Consider the following 17,420-nt stretch of genomic DNA (forward strand, 5'->3'; position numbering starts at 1 on the left):
CAGAGAACGCTCTCCCCCTGGGGGCCACCAGTCGGCATTCTTTGACCGGCGGCACCCTGAGGAGGCCCTCTCTGTGGGAGCGTACTGGGCGGAGGGAAGTTGACGCTGGCTGCAGGTGCTCCCCAAGGTATTCTGGACCCATGCCATGGAGGGCTTTGTAGGTCATTACCAACACCTTGAACCTCACCCGGAAGACAACTGGCAACCAATGCAGCTCGCGGAGCAAAGGTGTTACATGGGAGTATCGGGAGACCCCCAATACAACTCTCACGGCTGCATTCTGTACCAGTTGGAGCCTCCGAGTGGTCTTCAAGGGTGGCCCCATGTAGAGAGCGTTGCAGTAATCAAGACGAGAGGTCACGAGCGCATGAGTGACCGTGCGCAAGGCATCCCGGTCTAGATAGGGCCGCAACTGGCGCACCAGGCGAACCTGGGTGAAAGCCCCCCTAGTCACAGCTACAATATGGTCTTCTAAGGAGAGTTGTGAATCTAGGAGGACTCCCAAGTTGCGAGCCCTATCTACAGGAGACAATGACTCACCCCCCATAATGAGGGGTGGGATATCCTGAATATCCCGAGATGCCGGTACGCACAGCCACTTCGTCTTGTCAGGGTTGAGACGAAGCCTGTTCCTCCCCATCCAGACCCGGACCGCCTCCAGGCACCGGGACATCACGTCGAGGGCATCACTGGGGTGGTTTGGGGTCGAAATGAAAAGTTGGGTATCATCAGCATACTGATGATACCCAACTCCAAAACCATGAATGATCTCACCCAGCGGTTTCATGTAGATGTTGAACAGAAGGGGCGAGAGGACCGACCCCTGAGGGACTCCACAAGCGAGAGGCCTCGCGGTCGACCTCTGCCCCCCTGCCAACACCAACTGCGAGCGTCCCAGGAGATAGGAGGAGAACCACTGAAGAACCGTGCCTCCCACTCCCAATCCCCTGAGACGCCGCAGCAGGATACCATGGTCGATGGTATCGAAAGCCGCTGAGAGGTCTAATAGGACTAGAACAGAGGAGTATCCTCTCTCCCGAGCCCTCCAGAGATCATTCACCAGTGCGACCAATGCCGTCTCCGTGCTGTACCCGGGTCTGAAGCCCGATTGGTACGGGTCTAGATAATCCGCTTCATCCAGTAACACAGTTGTTAAGTGAATCTGGCTTTCCCTTTGAGTTTGCTTGTCAGAAGGTCGCAAAAGGCAATCACATGTTCTCCGGACATTGCAACCCTTATAAATATGAACCAGTTGCCAAGCATCCTAAATTTTGTTCATGAGCTCCTGGGGATGTTGCAATAGTTGTAAGCATGAAAGACGCATATAAGCCCCTTTTTTCAGGGGCTGTTGTTAAGTTCGAATAGTCCCTAAATGAATGGTTGTAAGTCAAAGACTGCCTGTCCTTTCATTTAATGTTACGTTCCTAGGAAAAGGGGATCTTCTTTCATTCTTAGTATGCAGTTTCTGGAGAGACTGGCTTTCTCTTTTATGCATACAATAGAGGTGCATTTAAAATCTGGAGAGGACATTGTTTCATTTCGGGGTTTTTTTCCATGTGTGAATGCTTTCACAGTCATAGAGAGTGATTATTTCTATTTTCTGTCATGGTAGCTGATTGAAACATAGAAGCCTGTCAGCCATAGGGACGTAGGACTGGCCAGAATCTGGAAATCATCACAAGGTGATCTTTGTGTAATTTTTCCACAATTGTGAGATCTCAATTCTTACTCTGACATGAATTTGTTTTTAGATTTGGGTCACATGAACTAGCAGGAAAGGTGATCTGTACTATATTTGTTCGTTAGTGCCCATTGTGCTTTTTAAATCTATACCAAAATAAGTGATGTTCCTGGGGAAAATGACATTTTCAGTCACATAATCCTTGTTGCTTCTATTCAGTATGCACATATTAACCATGAACATCACTGACAAGGAATCATTTCCTGATGGTTGAACTATGTTTACACAGATATTCTGTGATAAATGCTGCTAAATTCATCTTAAAAATTTCACACACACACACACACACACACACACACACACACACATTTCCATTAATGACAAAATGGTGGACCTTTCATTTCACCAGTATATGGAGACAAAACTTCAATATGTAAGAGAGCAATAATGCTTTTGCCATTGTTGAGGCTTAACATATTCAGATCCTGATAAATTGTAGACTAACTAAAATCAAAGGCTCCTAAATTATCACCAATTAGAAGACCAGCATGATTTAATTTACATTATAAAGAATCCTAAATAAGTAAATAAAAGCTATGAGGGAAATTAAAACCACGACTGTAGAAATTATCTGCCTCTCCTGCAATAGTAACTACCAACAACAAAAAATCCTGTTTCAAAAACACTGCTGCTACCTGAAAAATTCCGTCCAAATCTGACATGGGAGGGCTCTGCAGTTTGCAGTCAGTGCATGAAAGCTATACAAACTTGAATAAATTTCCCATTTAGTGATATTTCTAAATCGCATAGGAGCAGTGTGTTAATCTTTCATTCTGACTCTCCTTATATGAACAAGGGAAGCAGGCTATCACTCTGATCTTAATGGCTGTGATGTGCAGGTTCTGAGGTTTTGCTCAATAACAAAATACAGGAAACCAGAATTTGCCTTCAAAAGTACGTATTTATTCAGCTGAATAGAAACGGGTTTCTCTAAAAGGATGAAAAGCACCAAATAGCAAAGATGTCTTATTTTTACACCTATTTTGGTTATATAAGCAATTCACCCAGCAAAGCTGACACACATAAGATTAAGACTTCGCCCCTTAAGGCTGGCACACTATAGATAAGAAACTAGAAAGCAGAAGTAGCTAGCATGTTCCCTTTTGGGTGTTTCCCCAGGACACTATCTATTCGCTCTGGGTGTTTCCCCAAGACTCTAGCTCAGTGATGGCAAACCTTTTCGAGACCGAGTGTCCAAATAACAACCCAAACCCCACTTATGTATCACTGGGTGCCGGGTGGGTGTGGCCCATTGGGTGGGCGTGGCCCATTGGGTGGGCATGGCCCATTGGGTGGGCATGGCTGTGGTGGTAATGCCAGACTGGTTGGGACTAAAAAGTTCAATTAATCAATTCCAACTTTGCAAGATCTTTTTTTTTTCCTGTGAGAAGTTGAAATTGATTGATTGATTGAATCTTTTTTTTTTTGCACACGGCGGCGGAGGCCTAAAGCGACAAGGTTCTATAAAACCCAGCTGAAGGCCTAGGACTGGGGCGACGGTGCGCGTGCCCACAGAAAGGGCTGTGCGTGCCACCTCTGGCACGCGTGCCATAGGTTTGCCACCACAGCTCTAGCTGTCCCCGGGTGAATTAAAACATTGAGTGTTTCCTTTGCTGTCCTTTCATGACCCAGCATTCAGAGGCCTGCAAGTGACCAGAGAGAGAGGGGCCATCTGGACACATTCACTGTCCCCTAAGTCCTGGTCAGTAGCTGGGGCTCCTGTTTTGGGTGTTCCCCCCCCAATACTGAAAGTAAAGCTCTCATTTAACATCTCTTCTCAAAATGAGAAAGCGCAAGAGGAAATTATCTCAAGAGATTTTAAAGTGTATTTGATGGAAGGTTTTCTATCATGGTTAAATCATTCCATTCAATAAATATAAAGGGTTGCGTTGCGTCAAGATAAGTTCTGAGAACACTGATCCCAGTTTTCAAAAAAGGGGATTAATAAATTATACACCAGTGAGTGTAAGAGATATGTTTTAAAAATATAAGTGAAATACTTCTCACTTACTTATGAGGAATGGGTCCTATTGTGTGATGAAACTGCCGGAGAATGACCTCATGGCTCAAAATTAGAGACCAGTTTTGTACTTGCTTATTTAATGTATTTTAACATAAATAAATTGATGCAGCTTTTGTGGACTTTGAATCAGACCGACAATTTTAATCAGCTGAAATACATTCTAAAGGAACCTTTCTAATACCAACATCAATTACTATTTGGTAATTTTATTGAGAGTGATATACTCAAATTGCATACTTTCAGTATAATTGCTTTACTCTCGGGATAAGGGGGGAAAAAGAGCCAAATCTGGAGCCCCACTCTGATTAAGATCAGAGTGGCAGCCTACTTCTCTTGTTCATACAAGGAGAGTCAGAACGAAAGATTAATGCACTGTTCCTATTCAATTTAGAAATATCAGTAAATGAGCAACATATTTTCTTATGTTTAATACCTAGTTATATTTTACTTTCTGTCATAATTATGCATTGCTGCCCTTTTATTCCAACTTCTTAACAAATTTGCCCTTAATGAATAGGATTGCTATTTTCCTATTATAATCACCAAGAAAAAGCTGTCTGCATTTTTTTAAGGCAGTGAATTCAGTATAATACTCTTGTTCTGTTACCTATACCAGCTTGTTGACATATTACATGCATATTACATGTTGTCAATGCTTAGCAAAGTATATAGATGGATTTTCTCCATGATGACCTCTCCCTAACCAGGTTTTTCAGGTCTTCTAACAGTGCAAACATCATTTCTGTAACTGAGTCCCTTCATCTTTTCATTTTAATTTTCCTTCCACCTTTCCCAGCATGAAAGCCTTCTCCAAAGAGCTGGGTCTTTTTGTGCTTTGAAAAGAGCCTGCTCATTTGTGCTTTGAATGAGAATTATGGGTTGATTTTCCTCTGTGATCCATGTATTTGTTTTATTGGTTGTCTACAGTACCCTCAAGTATCTTCTCCAATGAAAGTTCAAACCATCAATATTCTTCCTGTCCTGCTTTTTCAAACCCAACTTTTGTTTCCATAGAGGGCCTGCCACAGTTTGCACAATTCTGATCTTTGTTAAGTGTTATAGACACATCACAGCATTTGAATATCTTTCCCAAGGCCTTCGTGGCTACTTTACGAAGTGCTTGTCTGCAGTGTATTTCTTGAAAGATTGTTCAATTTAGCTCTTCCATCTTACTTCAGTAATAATTTAATCAATTTGATTTTATGCACATCTGATGGAGGTGTCCATTTATGTAAGCATCATTTGGGTTATTTGAAGGCGGTGTTGGCTATGAAGAATTCCTTGGCATCACTGACATTGATAAGTCAGACTCCTGCTTCATTTTAGTTTCCTAAGCTATACATTCCAACTACATTTTTTCTTTTTAATGTTTCCAACTTTGGTATTCCAGTCTCTAATGGCAAGTTTGCTTGCATGTTCTGACAATTTTAAATTGAACTTGATGCAATCAATCTCCTTGTTTTCTGTATCAGTGGTTGGAGCATCAATTTGGATGATTGTTATATTAAAGGAGTGTCCATTGCTAAGCCTTGTGGTCACATGGCATCATGCTTTATGATTGCATCACTTAGCAATGGAAATTTAAACTCCAGTTGCCTTTGTAACCTGAGGACTACGTGTATGTCCTGTACAGCATGAAATGATGCCTTAACATTGTCACTAAAGTGAGCTTCTGCCTCCAGCATCTTCCTATATTGCCCATATAGGTTCCTGCTTGCTTTAATTGGGCAGCTGGGATGACCTTCATGCCTTGGATGACACTGCTAGGAATACAGTATATACTGTACTCTTGATATATACTCCCAACATTTTCACTCATCCTTCTCAAGAACAATATTCCCTACTCCCCATGATGAGGCAGCACAGCAAGGCTTTGGTGGGATGTGTGTGTGCACAAAGCTACACAGCCTGTTAATATTATTGCTTATGTTCTTCCTTAAGAATGTCTTCAGCATAGGTTATCAGACAGCTGAAATCCTTGCAGCTAACCATACTATAAACTATCATGTAGTACAGTAACATCTTTGAGATATAGAAGTGCTGCTAATATTCAGTGAATAAATGTATTTTGCAATTGTTTATTCCCAGATTTTTGGAAAAAGGGAGCCTTTGTCATGCCTAGAAAAGGCTGTTGTGTTCTTAACCTTCATTAGATAGTCTAAGAGCATTTCCTAGATCAGTAATGAGATTTTTCATCCTAAAAGTACCATGCACTGATTGAAGGATATTTCCCCCCAAATATCTTGAACAGTTGGGATTATCTTACCTTTCCTAGAGGCAGACATTATTGATGAGTAGGAGATGAAGGCACCTGGCTGGACATAATGGAACCTAATACCCTGCACAGGGACAAGAGATGGAAAGAGCAGGGGAGAAGGAGAATCTGGCACCACCTCTGCCTTGTTTAGAATGAGAACTCTAGAAATATATGGGGTATTCATACAGGAAAAGCTTTCCGTAACCTGAGACGCTGCAATATTTTCATGTTTCCTTTGTATGTATGTGTACATTTGTCCTATAGGTTTGTACAGTGTGGCTGTTCATTATTTATGTAGTTTCATTTTGCCTCAGCCGATGACGGCTATAAACAATCTTGTCTATTTTTTTCTGTGTCTCAACTCATCCCAACTTCTTTTCAAGGAAGGTGCAGCAGTAGATCAGTGATACTAAAGTAAATAATGAAAAAGACAAAGGGAGGGCCACATCCTGGGAGGGAATGGGACAACTTGCCACAGCTTAACTTGCCACAGCCAACTCACCATGGCCAACTTGCTGTAGGACAACTCTCCACAGCCAACTTGCCATGGGACAACTCAGTGCGGAACAATTTGACAATTCTACTTAATTATTTAAGATAAAAAATATTTTGATTTTTGTTGATTACACTTCATTCTGTCCCTCCTTTTGCACCTTTTCTTTAATGATTCTGTTCCACCATTTCTTTGCTATTAGTGTAACTTTCGGCCAGCAAAGAGTTGTCCTGTGGCGAGTTGGCCATGGCGAGTTGTTCCACAGCGAATTGGCCATGGCGAGTTGGCCACAGCAGATTGTCATAGACCCTCCAGGAAGGTGTCTGATGCCTCCGTGTGTCTGAAAATATAGTAAAGTTGGCAAGAACTTCTATTAGTTCTGCAGTTGACTGAGAAGTGGTGCTTACATTATACACATCACAGTGTTTCAATTTCACTTCCTCCTCCACAATTGTAATCAATGTTACCCAAATAGGGACGCGGTGGCTCAGTGGGTTAGGATGCTGAGCTTGTCGATCAGAAGGTCGGCAGTTTGGCTGGTTGAATCCCGAGTGCCGCGTAGCAGAGTGAGCGCCTGTTACTCGTCCCAGCTTCTGCCAACCTAGCAGCTCGAAAGCACGTAAAAATGCAAGTAGAAAAATAGGGACCACTACGGTGGGGAGGTAACAGCGTTCCGTGCGCCTTTGGCATCTAGTCATGCCGGCCACATGACCACGGAGATGTCCTCGGACAAGCGCTGGCTCTTTGGCTTTGAAATGGAGATGAGCACTGGCCCCTAGAGTTGGAAACGACTAGCACGCATGTGCGGGGGAACCTTTACTTTTTAAATCTTATATGAGAAACACGGTGGCTCAGTGGGTTAGGACGCTGAGCTTGTCGATCAGAAGATCGGCAGTTTGGTGGGTCGAATCCCGAGTGCCGTGTAACAGAGTGAGTACCTGTTACTCGTCCCAGCTTCTGCCAACCTAGCAGTTTGAAAGCATGTAAAAAATGTAAGTAGAAAAATAGGGACCACTACGGTGGGAAGGTAACAGCGTTCCATGCACCTTTGGCGTCTAGTCATGACCACGGAGATGTCCTCGGACAAGCGCTGGCTCTTCGGCTTTGAAACCGAGATGAGCACTGGCCCTTAGAGTCGGAAACGACTAGCACGCATGTGCGGGGGAACCTTTACCTTTACCTTTAATCTTATACGATTGTATGAAGTCACTTGTTGCATCAAAAGTTGTTATGTCTATAGAACTGGAATCATTTAGCAGGAACATAGCTGGCAGAAAATTGAATGGTGGATTTGTGTAAGTCGTCTCATTCATGGCAAGAAAGTCAGATTGTCCATAAATAGCAGGATAGGGAAAGGAATTTTTGCAAAGCTGTTGTCTGCTTGATCTCCATACAGTTTTTGAGACACCCCTTGATATATCCATATATTCTTCTGTTTTTTCTTTACAATGATGAAGGGGGAAAAATGGCTTAAAGCGCGCACACACACACACACACACACACAGAATATACAATTGCACTAAAAATTTTACGTTAAAAAGAAAAAGTAAGTTTGGCAGCTAACACCAGTCTTCTCTGGTTTTGCAGGATGTTTCATCTCAGAGATGAAACGAAGCTGAATGTAGATATTACTCAGAAAACTATTCCCAGTAACAGGCTTTTTATCTCCCTCCTTCAGTCCTTTGGAAGCCAGACACTGTTTCTACGCTCTCAAGTCAGGTTATTGTGATATATTACAGAAAAGACTACATATGAGGGTGAGCATATGACAATTTTTTTCCCCTATCCCCTGCTTCTAGGCAATTTCATCAGATTTCTGGAAGGAACTGTGCCTCGCCTTGCCACGGAAAGTATCTTTTCAAGGCCTCAGGGGGGATCCTCAAACCTATCTTCAGGAAGACAAGGATCCAATGCTGATTCTCCATAGCAACTATCCAGAATTCCAGGGGGACTCTCACCCTGAAGGAGACATTGGTAATAACACAATATCATATTAGCTCTGTCCCTGTTTCTTAACGGAATGACTCTGAAGCGAGTTCTTTCTGGGGCACAAATATTTATTTTATTTATTTATTTATTTATTTGATTTGATTTGATTTGTATACCGCCCTTCTCCCGAAGGACTCAGGACGGTGAACCGGGACATAAATACCAAAATATCCAAAATACAGAAATTAAAAACAAATTAAACCCTAGTGCCCAAATGCAGAAAATAAATTACATTAAAACAATAATTAAAACAAAACCCATCAGACCAGGCCGGCTTGTTCAAACAAATAGGTTTTTAGGTCGCGTCGGAAGGAGCGAAGGTCGGGAGCCATCTGGAGCTCAACCGGTAAACGGTTCCACAAGTCAGGCACACCCACAGAGAATGCCCTCCCCCTGGGGGTCACCAGACGGCATTCTCTGAACGGCGGCACCCTGAGGAGGCCCTCTCTGTGGGAGCGCACTGGGCAGAGGGAAGTTGATGCCGGCCGCAGGTGCTCTCTAAGGTACTCCGGACCCATGCCATGTAGAGCTTTGTAGGTCATAACCAGTACCTTGAATCTCAACGTGACATAGTTGATAGTTAATCATACCGATTCTGCTGGGGCCGTACTTTCCTTTCTTTAGTTATTCCATGAAAAGGCTTGACAATTGGGACTAATGCTTGAAAGAAAGAAAAAATGGAATTGCCAAAGTATCAATTATAGTAGGCAACTATAAACATTAGTGGGTCAAGACATAAGGCTTTCACACAGACTTAAATGAGTTCGGTAGTCTGGCTAAACCCATCATTTTGAGCAGATGGCCATATAAGTGACACCATCTATGAAAAAGACAGACCCTCACTCAAATAGATACGTAGTCAACTGTTTATACGAAGCAGAGAAGTAATTTCTTGCCTGGAAATGGCAGACAGAGTGAGATAGCTTTAGGAACTGAAGACTCATGTGCTGGGGAGAGCAGTTTGCAGGGAAATGGTATGAACTAAATGAGTGAAGCCAGCCAGCTTTCTTCTCCCAAATGAATAGGTACATCTGTTGGTTTCTCTAGATGATGGTAGCATCTTGGCTAACGAAGCTGCTTTGGCTTGTCTGGTACAAGCCTTCTGTTTTTGCACATTGCTAGAAAGTAGCTGTATGCTCTTGACTGCACTTATTTTGGGGTAATTCTCTTGCTCTGATGGAGACCATGCACGTCCAAGATCATGCACGTCCAAGGGACCCAATGGGGCTTTTTGCAGAGAGTTGAACATGACTCCTGTCTGTGCTTTTTAAAAATTATTTTGCTCCTAATAAACAGATTTTTTCCCCATTCATTCGCAAGAGGTTACAGTGGAGACAAGTGAAAAAGTATGTATCCCTTGAGAATGGAAGGCTGTCCAATTATTTTTAACTCAAATTTTCTCTTCTTCCAGTCCAGGTTTGCACAGTTAGGTTTAAATCACATGAATTAAAGTACTTAACTTTCATGGTATTTACATTAGGACATGTTTGCCTAATATTTTAATATGTTTTGATTGATGACAACTCTCAGCTCCATTGTTTGCTGTTTCGATGACTTCCAAATGACCTAATGGTGGCTGATGTAGAATGGCATTAGTTTAGCCAGCCCTGCTTTCCCAAGCACCCCTGGCCTCAGTCTGTGTAAAGGTCAATGTATGACAGACAGTGAACCTCCTTAGCATACTGGGGCACAGTTTACTGCATGCTAATTAATCCATATGTGTTTATAAATTCATATTAAATACTGATCAGCAAGCAAGGCAGGACGTTCCATAAAACAATTTGCAGTAACCATAAATTGTGTAGCGGTATAGAGATAGATGGAGATTGCATTTTAATTATTGTGATAAATTTATTTTAATGTAGCAATATGGGAGGGTGGCATATAATCTTTTCATTAAGTAACATTCTGACTTCCTGTGTCGTATATGCCAATATATCATAACTGGGGGGAAAAAGAAAGCAATAAGAAGCACGAATCAGAATTGGAAGGGGATATTTTTAGACCATCAAGCCCAAGCCCTGCTCAGTGCAAGAATTCAAATTAAAGCATGCTTAACAGATTTCTGTCTAGCCTTAGTCAAACATATGCAGTGAAGTTGAATCTCTGGATAATTGGTTCCAGCATTGAGCTACTCTTACCGGTATATATTCTCATGCATGACGTTCTTTACTGTATGTATAAAAAACATGTCAGAAACCACCAACAGCAGTGGTGGGATTCAGCCGGTTTGCACCACTTTAGCAGAACCGGTAGCTAATTTTTTGTTGCCCAGGCCCAGAATGGACTTCTGGAAGCGGCATCCACACAGAGAACCGGTTGTTCACATATTTGAACCCCACCATTGACCAACAGACTATTACAACCACATGGCATCACCGTGGCACACAAACCTACCAAAGCCATCCAAAACACCCTACATAAACCCAAAGATCCAGCAGCCCCAGAAGAAAAAAAACAACAGGAGTCATCTTCAACATACAGTGTGAGGACTATAACAGCCACCATTTAGGACCAACAGGCAGAAGACCAACAGAGTGCCTCTATGAATACCATCTACTAGCGGGAACAAAAAGACCAAAACATCTCACCAGCAAGCAACACCCAGAGGAGCAGAGATTAACACCAAGGTTAACATTAGATCAACAATCCAGAAGTTAAAAATACCTCAGTCGAGCAACCAGCAGCTCAGACAAACAAACAATAAACAACAGTCAAGGGTCCGCCAAGGCTACTCCTGCCAACAGTGAAAGGGCAAGCCATTTTTATATAAAATGGGAGCAAACCCCACTCCCTGGTAGATGAAACGTCTGCAAGGAAACAGCCAAGCTCAGAGTGCACCAAGGATCCCACAGTTCAACACATATTATCTTCTCTTGATATTCTTTAGGTGTTTGAAGGCTGTTCTCATATCCTCTCCACTGCAGTTCTTCTCTGACTTCTTTCCATTTAGGTTCAGTGTTCTGGATCATTCTACCCTTCTCTATATGCCCTTTCCAATTTATTTGACCCCTTCTTAAAACCAGAAGGTGTCCACTGCAGTAGCATACTTGCGGTGAGATCTGACCAAAGCAGAATAAAATAGAACAATTACTTCCCCAGATTTGAATAAAAATGAAGAGGAGTCTAGAAGCATATTTTTATATAGATCCTAGGAAACTCTGCTTCTGTTGTAACTAAAATTGCATTTACTATTTTCCCAGCCATATCATGTGATTGACTCATATCCAGTTTAAAATTCTTTTGTATTTTAATTCCTTTTTCAAAGATACTCTTGTTAAGCTAGGTATCCCAGCACATATTTGTATCCTTGATTTCTATTTTCCAAAACAAGAACTTTGCATGTGCATCTTTCCTTTGGCTATATTCAGCCCACTCCTTTGAAATGTTATATCTGCCATCTTGCTGTCTTATCCAATTTTCTCCCACATGAAAGTTGGATAAACATTCCTGCCACTTCTTGATCCAAGTCATTAACAGAAATATTGTATTATAAAGGATCTCAGGCTGAATTTTGTGGTACCCATCTTGATCCCTCGCTCCAGTCTATAAGGACTCTCATCCTTAAGGACACTCCAGCTTGATGAGCAGTCTTGGATTGCACTTTCTGAGACAGCTATGCCTCCACTTATGCTTATGTCATTCAGCTTTTACTTCACTAGCTTCTCAGAATGTTACGTGGCATTGGTTGGATGTTTTGTTGAAATCTAGATGTATTTATCTACAACTCTCCCACATTTTACTCAACAGGTTATCAAGTTTAAAAGAAAAGTTGATAAAATTAGTTCTTTTTGTTTTTGGCAAATATGCACTGACAACTGGTAATCAGAAGGATTCCCATTCTTTCCCTATAACACAACCTAACAGATGTGCACCTGCATGCTGACAATGAAAATCAGCTTCTAATCATATAAGTTGTCACAAAACATCATTGCCATCTCCTTCCCCTCCCATGATCCTGAGCTTGGTGTAAATCCTCAAATCTGGGTTGACAAATTTTGAAAAGGACTGCATTTCTATCCTTGATAATACAGGTCTTGATAATACATGCAGAGCAATATCACTTGCTATTGTTAACACATCAACATACCATAAATGTATAACTGGAAGTTAGTTGAAAGTTATAACCACAAATTAGTGACGAGAGGAACCAATTTGTTATTTTCAAATTTAATTAACAAATTCATTATAGCTTTAAACGTCTCTCCAGTTTCCTATTGGTTGAAAAATCAGCCCGTTTACTACTGTCTATGCCAAGCGAAGGCATATTTTGAGGTAAAACATGCAGAGTAAGTCTAAAACTACCAACTGAAGATCAAACCATGTGAAAACGTAGAGGTCTGTAATTGGAGTTCTCTCACAGGATCCAAGCTTTGATTGAAGTATTGATCAGATATCATTTTAATTCATTTCCTCCAGTAGAATTTCCCCCCAGTCATAGATTTCTTGGATTTCATGTAATTTAATCATTACACTGACTTAATAGCATTTTGCAGAAGTATTAGATCCAGAACAATGTATAACTTGTTGGAAAGTAAGCTACTTAAAATGGTATTGAATGGGTTCGGTATTAGATGTAGCTTCACTTTGAATATTTTGTAGAAATTATAATGTGCTCTGTTACTTCAAACTAACTAGTCTTGTGTGAACATTTGGAAATATTATCCCATTATTCTTTTCTGCCCTACAGTAATTCGGAGACCAATTATCCAAGCTCTACCACCACTTGATAGGATTGTTCCTGATGGTCCATGTCTCGGAGCAATGGAAGAGGTACGGCTTGAGGAAAACCAGAAGAATGAGATAGACATTTCTGACCTGGGATCTCGCAACTATGATGCAAGGACAGACTTTTACTGCTTAGTGACCGAAGATGATATATAAGGCTTGCTAAAGATATTCCTGTGAAAATGATAATTTTTACAAGCCTGGTATTCCTTGGCAAGGACAATTTGCTCAATTAATCTCTCTAATCCAGAACTGTCCAACAAGTACTACAGAACTCTGACCTGGTCTTAATACTTTCCAAAATGTCTTTCCCTAACCTAGATAAAGGATAGCAGTGAAAGAAATGTTCAGATGACACAAAAATATGAATAGACTTCAGAAGATAGGAATAAAACAGCAGAGGCTTGGCATCCTTCTGTTGGCCACTGCATTAAATAGGGCAATTGAATAAAGTGAACTTTAAACCTCCTACGTGATTCTATAGGCATTAACCATTGGGAGAATGCAAAGTTTTGGAGAACATCTGGTTATCTTATACACCAATAGTGCCATACAATTTCAGATGATTATCTTGCATCAGGTTACAATGCTGGGACTTATCTAAGCAACAGGCTTGGCAAGCTTTTCAGTTACTGCTAACATCTCCAGGCAGGTGTTGATATGTGAGAAGTGAAGACTAATAGCTAAACATTATTAGTGTAATTGGATTTATATCAACACTAAGGAGATCTGAGACTCCTTCTTGCTAGAAAACTGCAAAAAATGGCAGGTTTCTAAATGAAAAAGAGCTTTGATTTTCTTTGAAAGAAAATAACAAAGCCCTCACTTGTACTTATTTCCATGTAAATTTGAAAATGCACCTTAGTATATGCTAGCACCAAGAGATGCAGACTTGCACAGAATTTTTTTTTAGGCTAATGGAATAGTATTGCTCTTTATTCTTTATATAATGCTATCTAAGTAGGCGGTGGCATTCTTGATTAGGAATTTTGTAGGTTGCAATTGAAACGCCTCTAGAGGGTGCTAGATTGATTTTATTGATCTTTTCAAGCATTCTTAGTCTTTGATAGCCGAAACATGGAAGGTGTTTGGTACCACCTTTTCAGATGAACATATATTGTATGAAGGCCTATTCTGAAATCTTTCATAAACTGCAGGTCACATAAGATGCAGGCAGTAACTGAATTGGGATGACGCAAGGGGAAAGAGAGGGGATAGCAGTGTGGTTATGAAGATGCAGATTATATGTAAGATTGATTTCAGTACCTTCTAAAAACCATTATGCTTGTTGGGATTTTCTAAGACAGCCTGACATATTTCAGTACAGAAACTGAATTCAGAAATCTCTTGCTCAATTGCACTGGTAGACTTCCTTTTTTCCCCAAGGGGAAAATATCTATAATGTATCCAAGTTAGTTCCAGTAATAACTTGAAAGGAAAAAAAAAGAGAAAAATATCTTAGACGCCTATTGCTAGGGGAAAGGGCACTTCCATGGGAAACAGAGAAGGGATGCAGAAATGGGGCTGAGAGAGAGACCAAAAAAAGAGGAAAAAATCTGAATGCAGAAGATGGGCAAATATGATGTCAAAATGTGTAAAACAAATGGAGTATCAAGAATTCAAACACATTGGGATAGGTTCCTCTTAGGATCACGAACAGTTGCTCAAGTTCCCCAAATTTGAAAGTGCCGAAATTAGGACTAACTCTTCTAAGCAGTTGAGTAAGCATAGAATCTTGAGAGGCATATTGAAATTGCCCAAGTTTCATCCAAATTAAACTGGGGGGGGGGAGAAAGTTAATTCAGAGAGCAGCAAAGTTAATCTTGCACTGATATTACAGTGATGGTGCTTGATCTAGCGTTTCTTTGTTTTTAGATCATTGTAATGACAATTCTTCTTCCTCGTTTTCTTGTTGGAAAAGGATTGTCCAATATTCTATACCAATTTTCTTCAGGCAAATTTCTCTGTATCAAGGGACCAAGAACCACAGGAACATTTCAAGAAGCCAATCTTAGACTGTGCTTAAGTACTGGTTTATGCAATTCAAAAGGCAGCTGCCTGTGGAGTTTCCTCAATCATCCAGCTCATAGGGGTCTCAAAGGTGCTTTTTTTCAAAAGGCAACTGGGCTATTTTTCCTTGACGAGGAAGAAGAAAACATTTAGCTTCTTGGATGAGTACCGAAACCACCACCACGTCGTCCTCCTCTTCCCTCCTTCCTCTTCCTTTCCCTCCTCTTCCTCTCCTTCCTCTTCCTCCTCCAAAAAACTGTCCAGTTGCCTTTTCAGAAAAAAAGGGCACATTTGAGTCAAAAGGCAGCTATTATTACTTTAAAGCAGGGGTCTTCAAACTTGGCCCTTTTATGACTTGTGGACTTCAACTCCCAGAATTCCTCAGGCAGGGCACCCTGGCTGAGGAATTCTGGGAGTTGAAGTCCACAAGTCATAAAAGGGCCAAGTTTGAAGACCCCTGCTTTAAAGATTGGAATGCAAATAAAGTGTTGGAATTTTAACCAGCTGCTGCCCATTTCCTTCTAATATAGGCAGATGTGATTGATAGCTTACCAGGCTTTGGTCTCAGAATCAAAACTGAAGCCATCTTTTTTCATGAATATCAAGAGAGCAAAGCTGAACTGAGGGGAAAAAATGGCAGCTTTTTCAAGCAAGGATAGAAGTGACTTCCAGGACATAACTAATGGGAATCCTCAAAACTATCTTGAGAGAAGGGGTTAAAAAAGATTACAAATGAGAGCCTCTGTTTCTTTTTATATCAAAATGATATTTTCAATAAATGTTTGTAAAGAACATCATTACCAAGCATATTAATGTTATTTTGTGTTAGTCCATTTCATATGGCCTATAAAATCAGACCAAGTTTGAGGCCCACTTCTGTCTTGCTTTAACTGGCTGAAATTCCATCTGAATCCATTTGTGATTGCTTTTCTCCAGAAATATCAAAGTTTAGAAAATGTTTGCTGGCATGTTCTTCCTCTTTCAATCTAGACTTCAATCTGAAGTCAAAGGGAAGTTTGAAGATGTCTGGTGTAAGTTGAGGGATACAAGAGATTAGAATGTAACATAAGATAATGCAACATGAGCACAGAATGCAAAAAGAAGGGACTGGAAACACCTATTTTGCTCCATGTCGAAGCCAAGTAAATTGTTGATCAAGAAACAGCCAGGATATGGTACTAAGTCCCATTTATTAAAAAAAAACATTGGCTGAAAGAGAGGAGCATTCTGCAAAATTATTCAAGCAGCACATACCTGAATTCTATTAGGTTAAAATGTATCTTTAACATTTTTGGTTGCATGCAATACCTGCACTGATTTTTTCATTCTGAGAACTTTCATGCAATATATAACAAATTAGATACATATACTTTTAGCATTAGTTGTTACAACAAAAGCAGTCAAAAAATTGGTACTATTTTACAATAAAGCAAGTTATTAAATATATTAGTAAATCATAATAAAATATAAAGTATTTTAATACATTGCTTTAAAAATGAAAATCCAGAAAAGAATTATTTAAATATATGAGGCAAGATATCAACCAAGAATCATTTGGCTTGTTACGTGACTTAGGGTGACAGGAATACTAAAGGAAGGCTGCCAAGAAAGTGGGTGAATTCTTTTGACTGGTCTTCATCAAAGGCCCCAGACTTAACATGTTATTCGTGGCATAAATTGACACATCTCTGCTATGGGAAGCAGCATAGAATTGGGACCAGAGCTATTACAGTGGTCAAAAAATTTGGAATGAGGTGTGCATAGTTAAATTGCAATGCCTCAAAAAGATGATTGAAAAGCAATCATTGTGCAAAAAGCCTCAAAAAGATAGTTCCAAGCCAGATGTACAACAAAATAGTAATTCTGTTTCAGCCTTAGTATAATGTATTGCACTTTGAGCAACATATTTCATGCAGATGGAGAGGTCTGACAAGCAGGGCCCTATCCAACAAAATGAATTGTAATGTTGAGAAAACCAAAGTTTTACATTTAGGCAGGAAAAAAAAAATCAAAGGTATAAGTACAGATTAGGCAAGACCTGGCTCAAAAACAATAACTGTAGGAGGGACCTTGGAGTCCTAGTGGATGATCACTTGAATATGAGCCAGCTGTGTGCAGCAGCAGCCAAAAAAGCTAATATAATCCTGGGTTGTATAAACAAAGGCATAGGCTCAAGATC

At 40.6% G+C, this 17,420-nt stretch overlaps 1 protein-coding gene across 4 annotated transcripts in view; it reads left to right on the forward strand.

Annotated features, from left to right (window-relative positions):
* Positions 1-15,559, forward strand: part of SIGIRR (single Ig and TIR domain containing) — a 41,889-nt gene extending 26,330 nt beyond the window's left edge. For 3 of the 4 annotated variants that reach the window (XM_083348998.1, XM_083349000.1, XM_083348999.1), the window contains exons 9-11: positions 8,314-8,488; positions 13,194-13,276; positions 15,107-15,559. In XM_083348998.1, the coding sequence (XP_083205124.1) occupies positions 8,314-8,488; positions 13,194-13,276; positions 15,107-15,394 (546 nt within the window). In that variant the 3' untranslated portion in view covers positions 15,395-15,559. Of the gene's footprint in view, positions 1-8,313; positions 8,489-13,193 lie in introns of all 4 variants that reach the window. The other variant, XM_083349001.1, reaches the window with a different exon arrangement.
* Positions 15,560-17,420: the final 1,861 nt, after the last annotated feature.

The sequence above is a fragment of the Vipera ursinii genome, assembly GCF_947247035.1.
Source record: "Vipera ursinii genome assembly, chromosome: 1".
Taxonomy (NCBI): Eukaryota; Metazoa; Chordata; class Lepidosauria; order Squamata; family Viperidae; genus Vipera; species Vipera ursinii.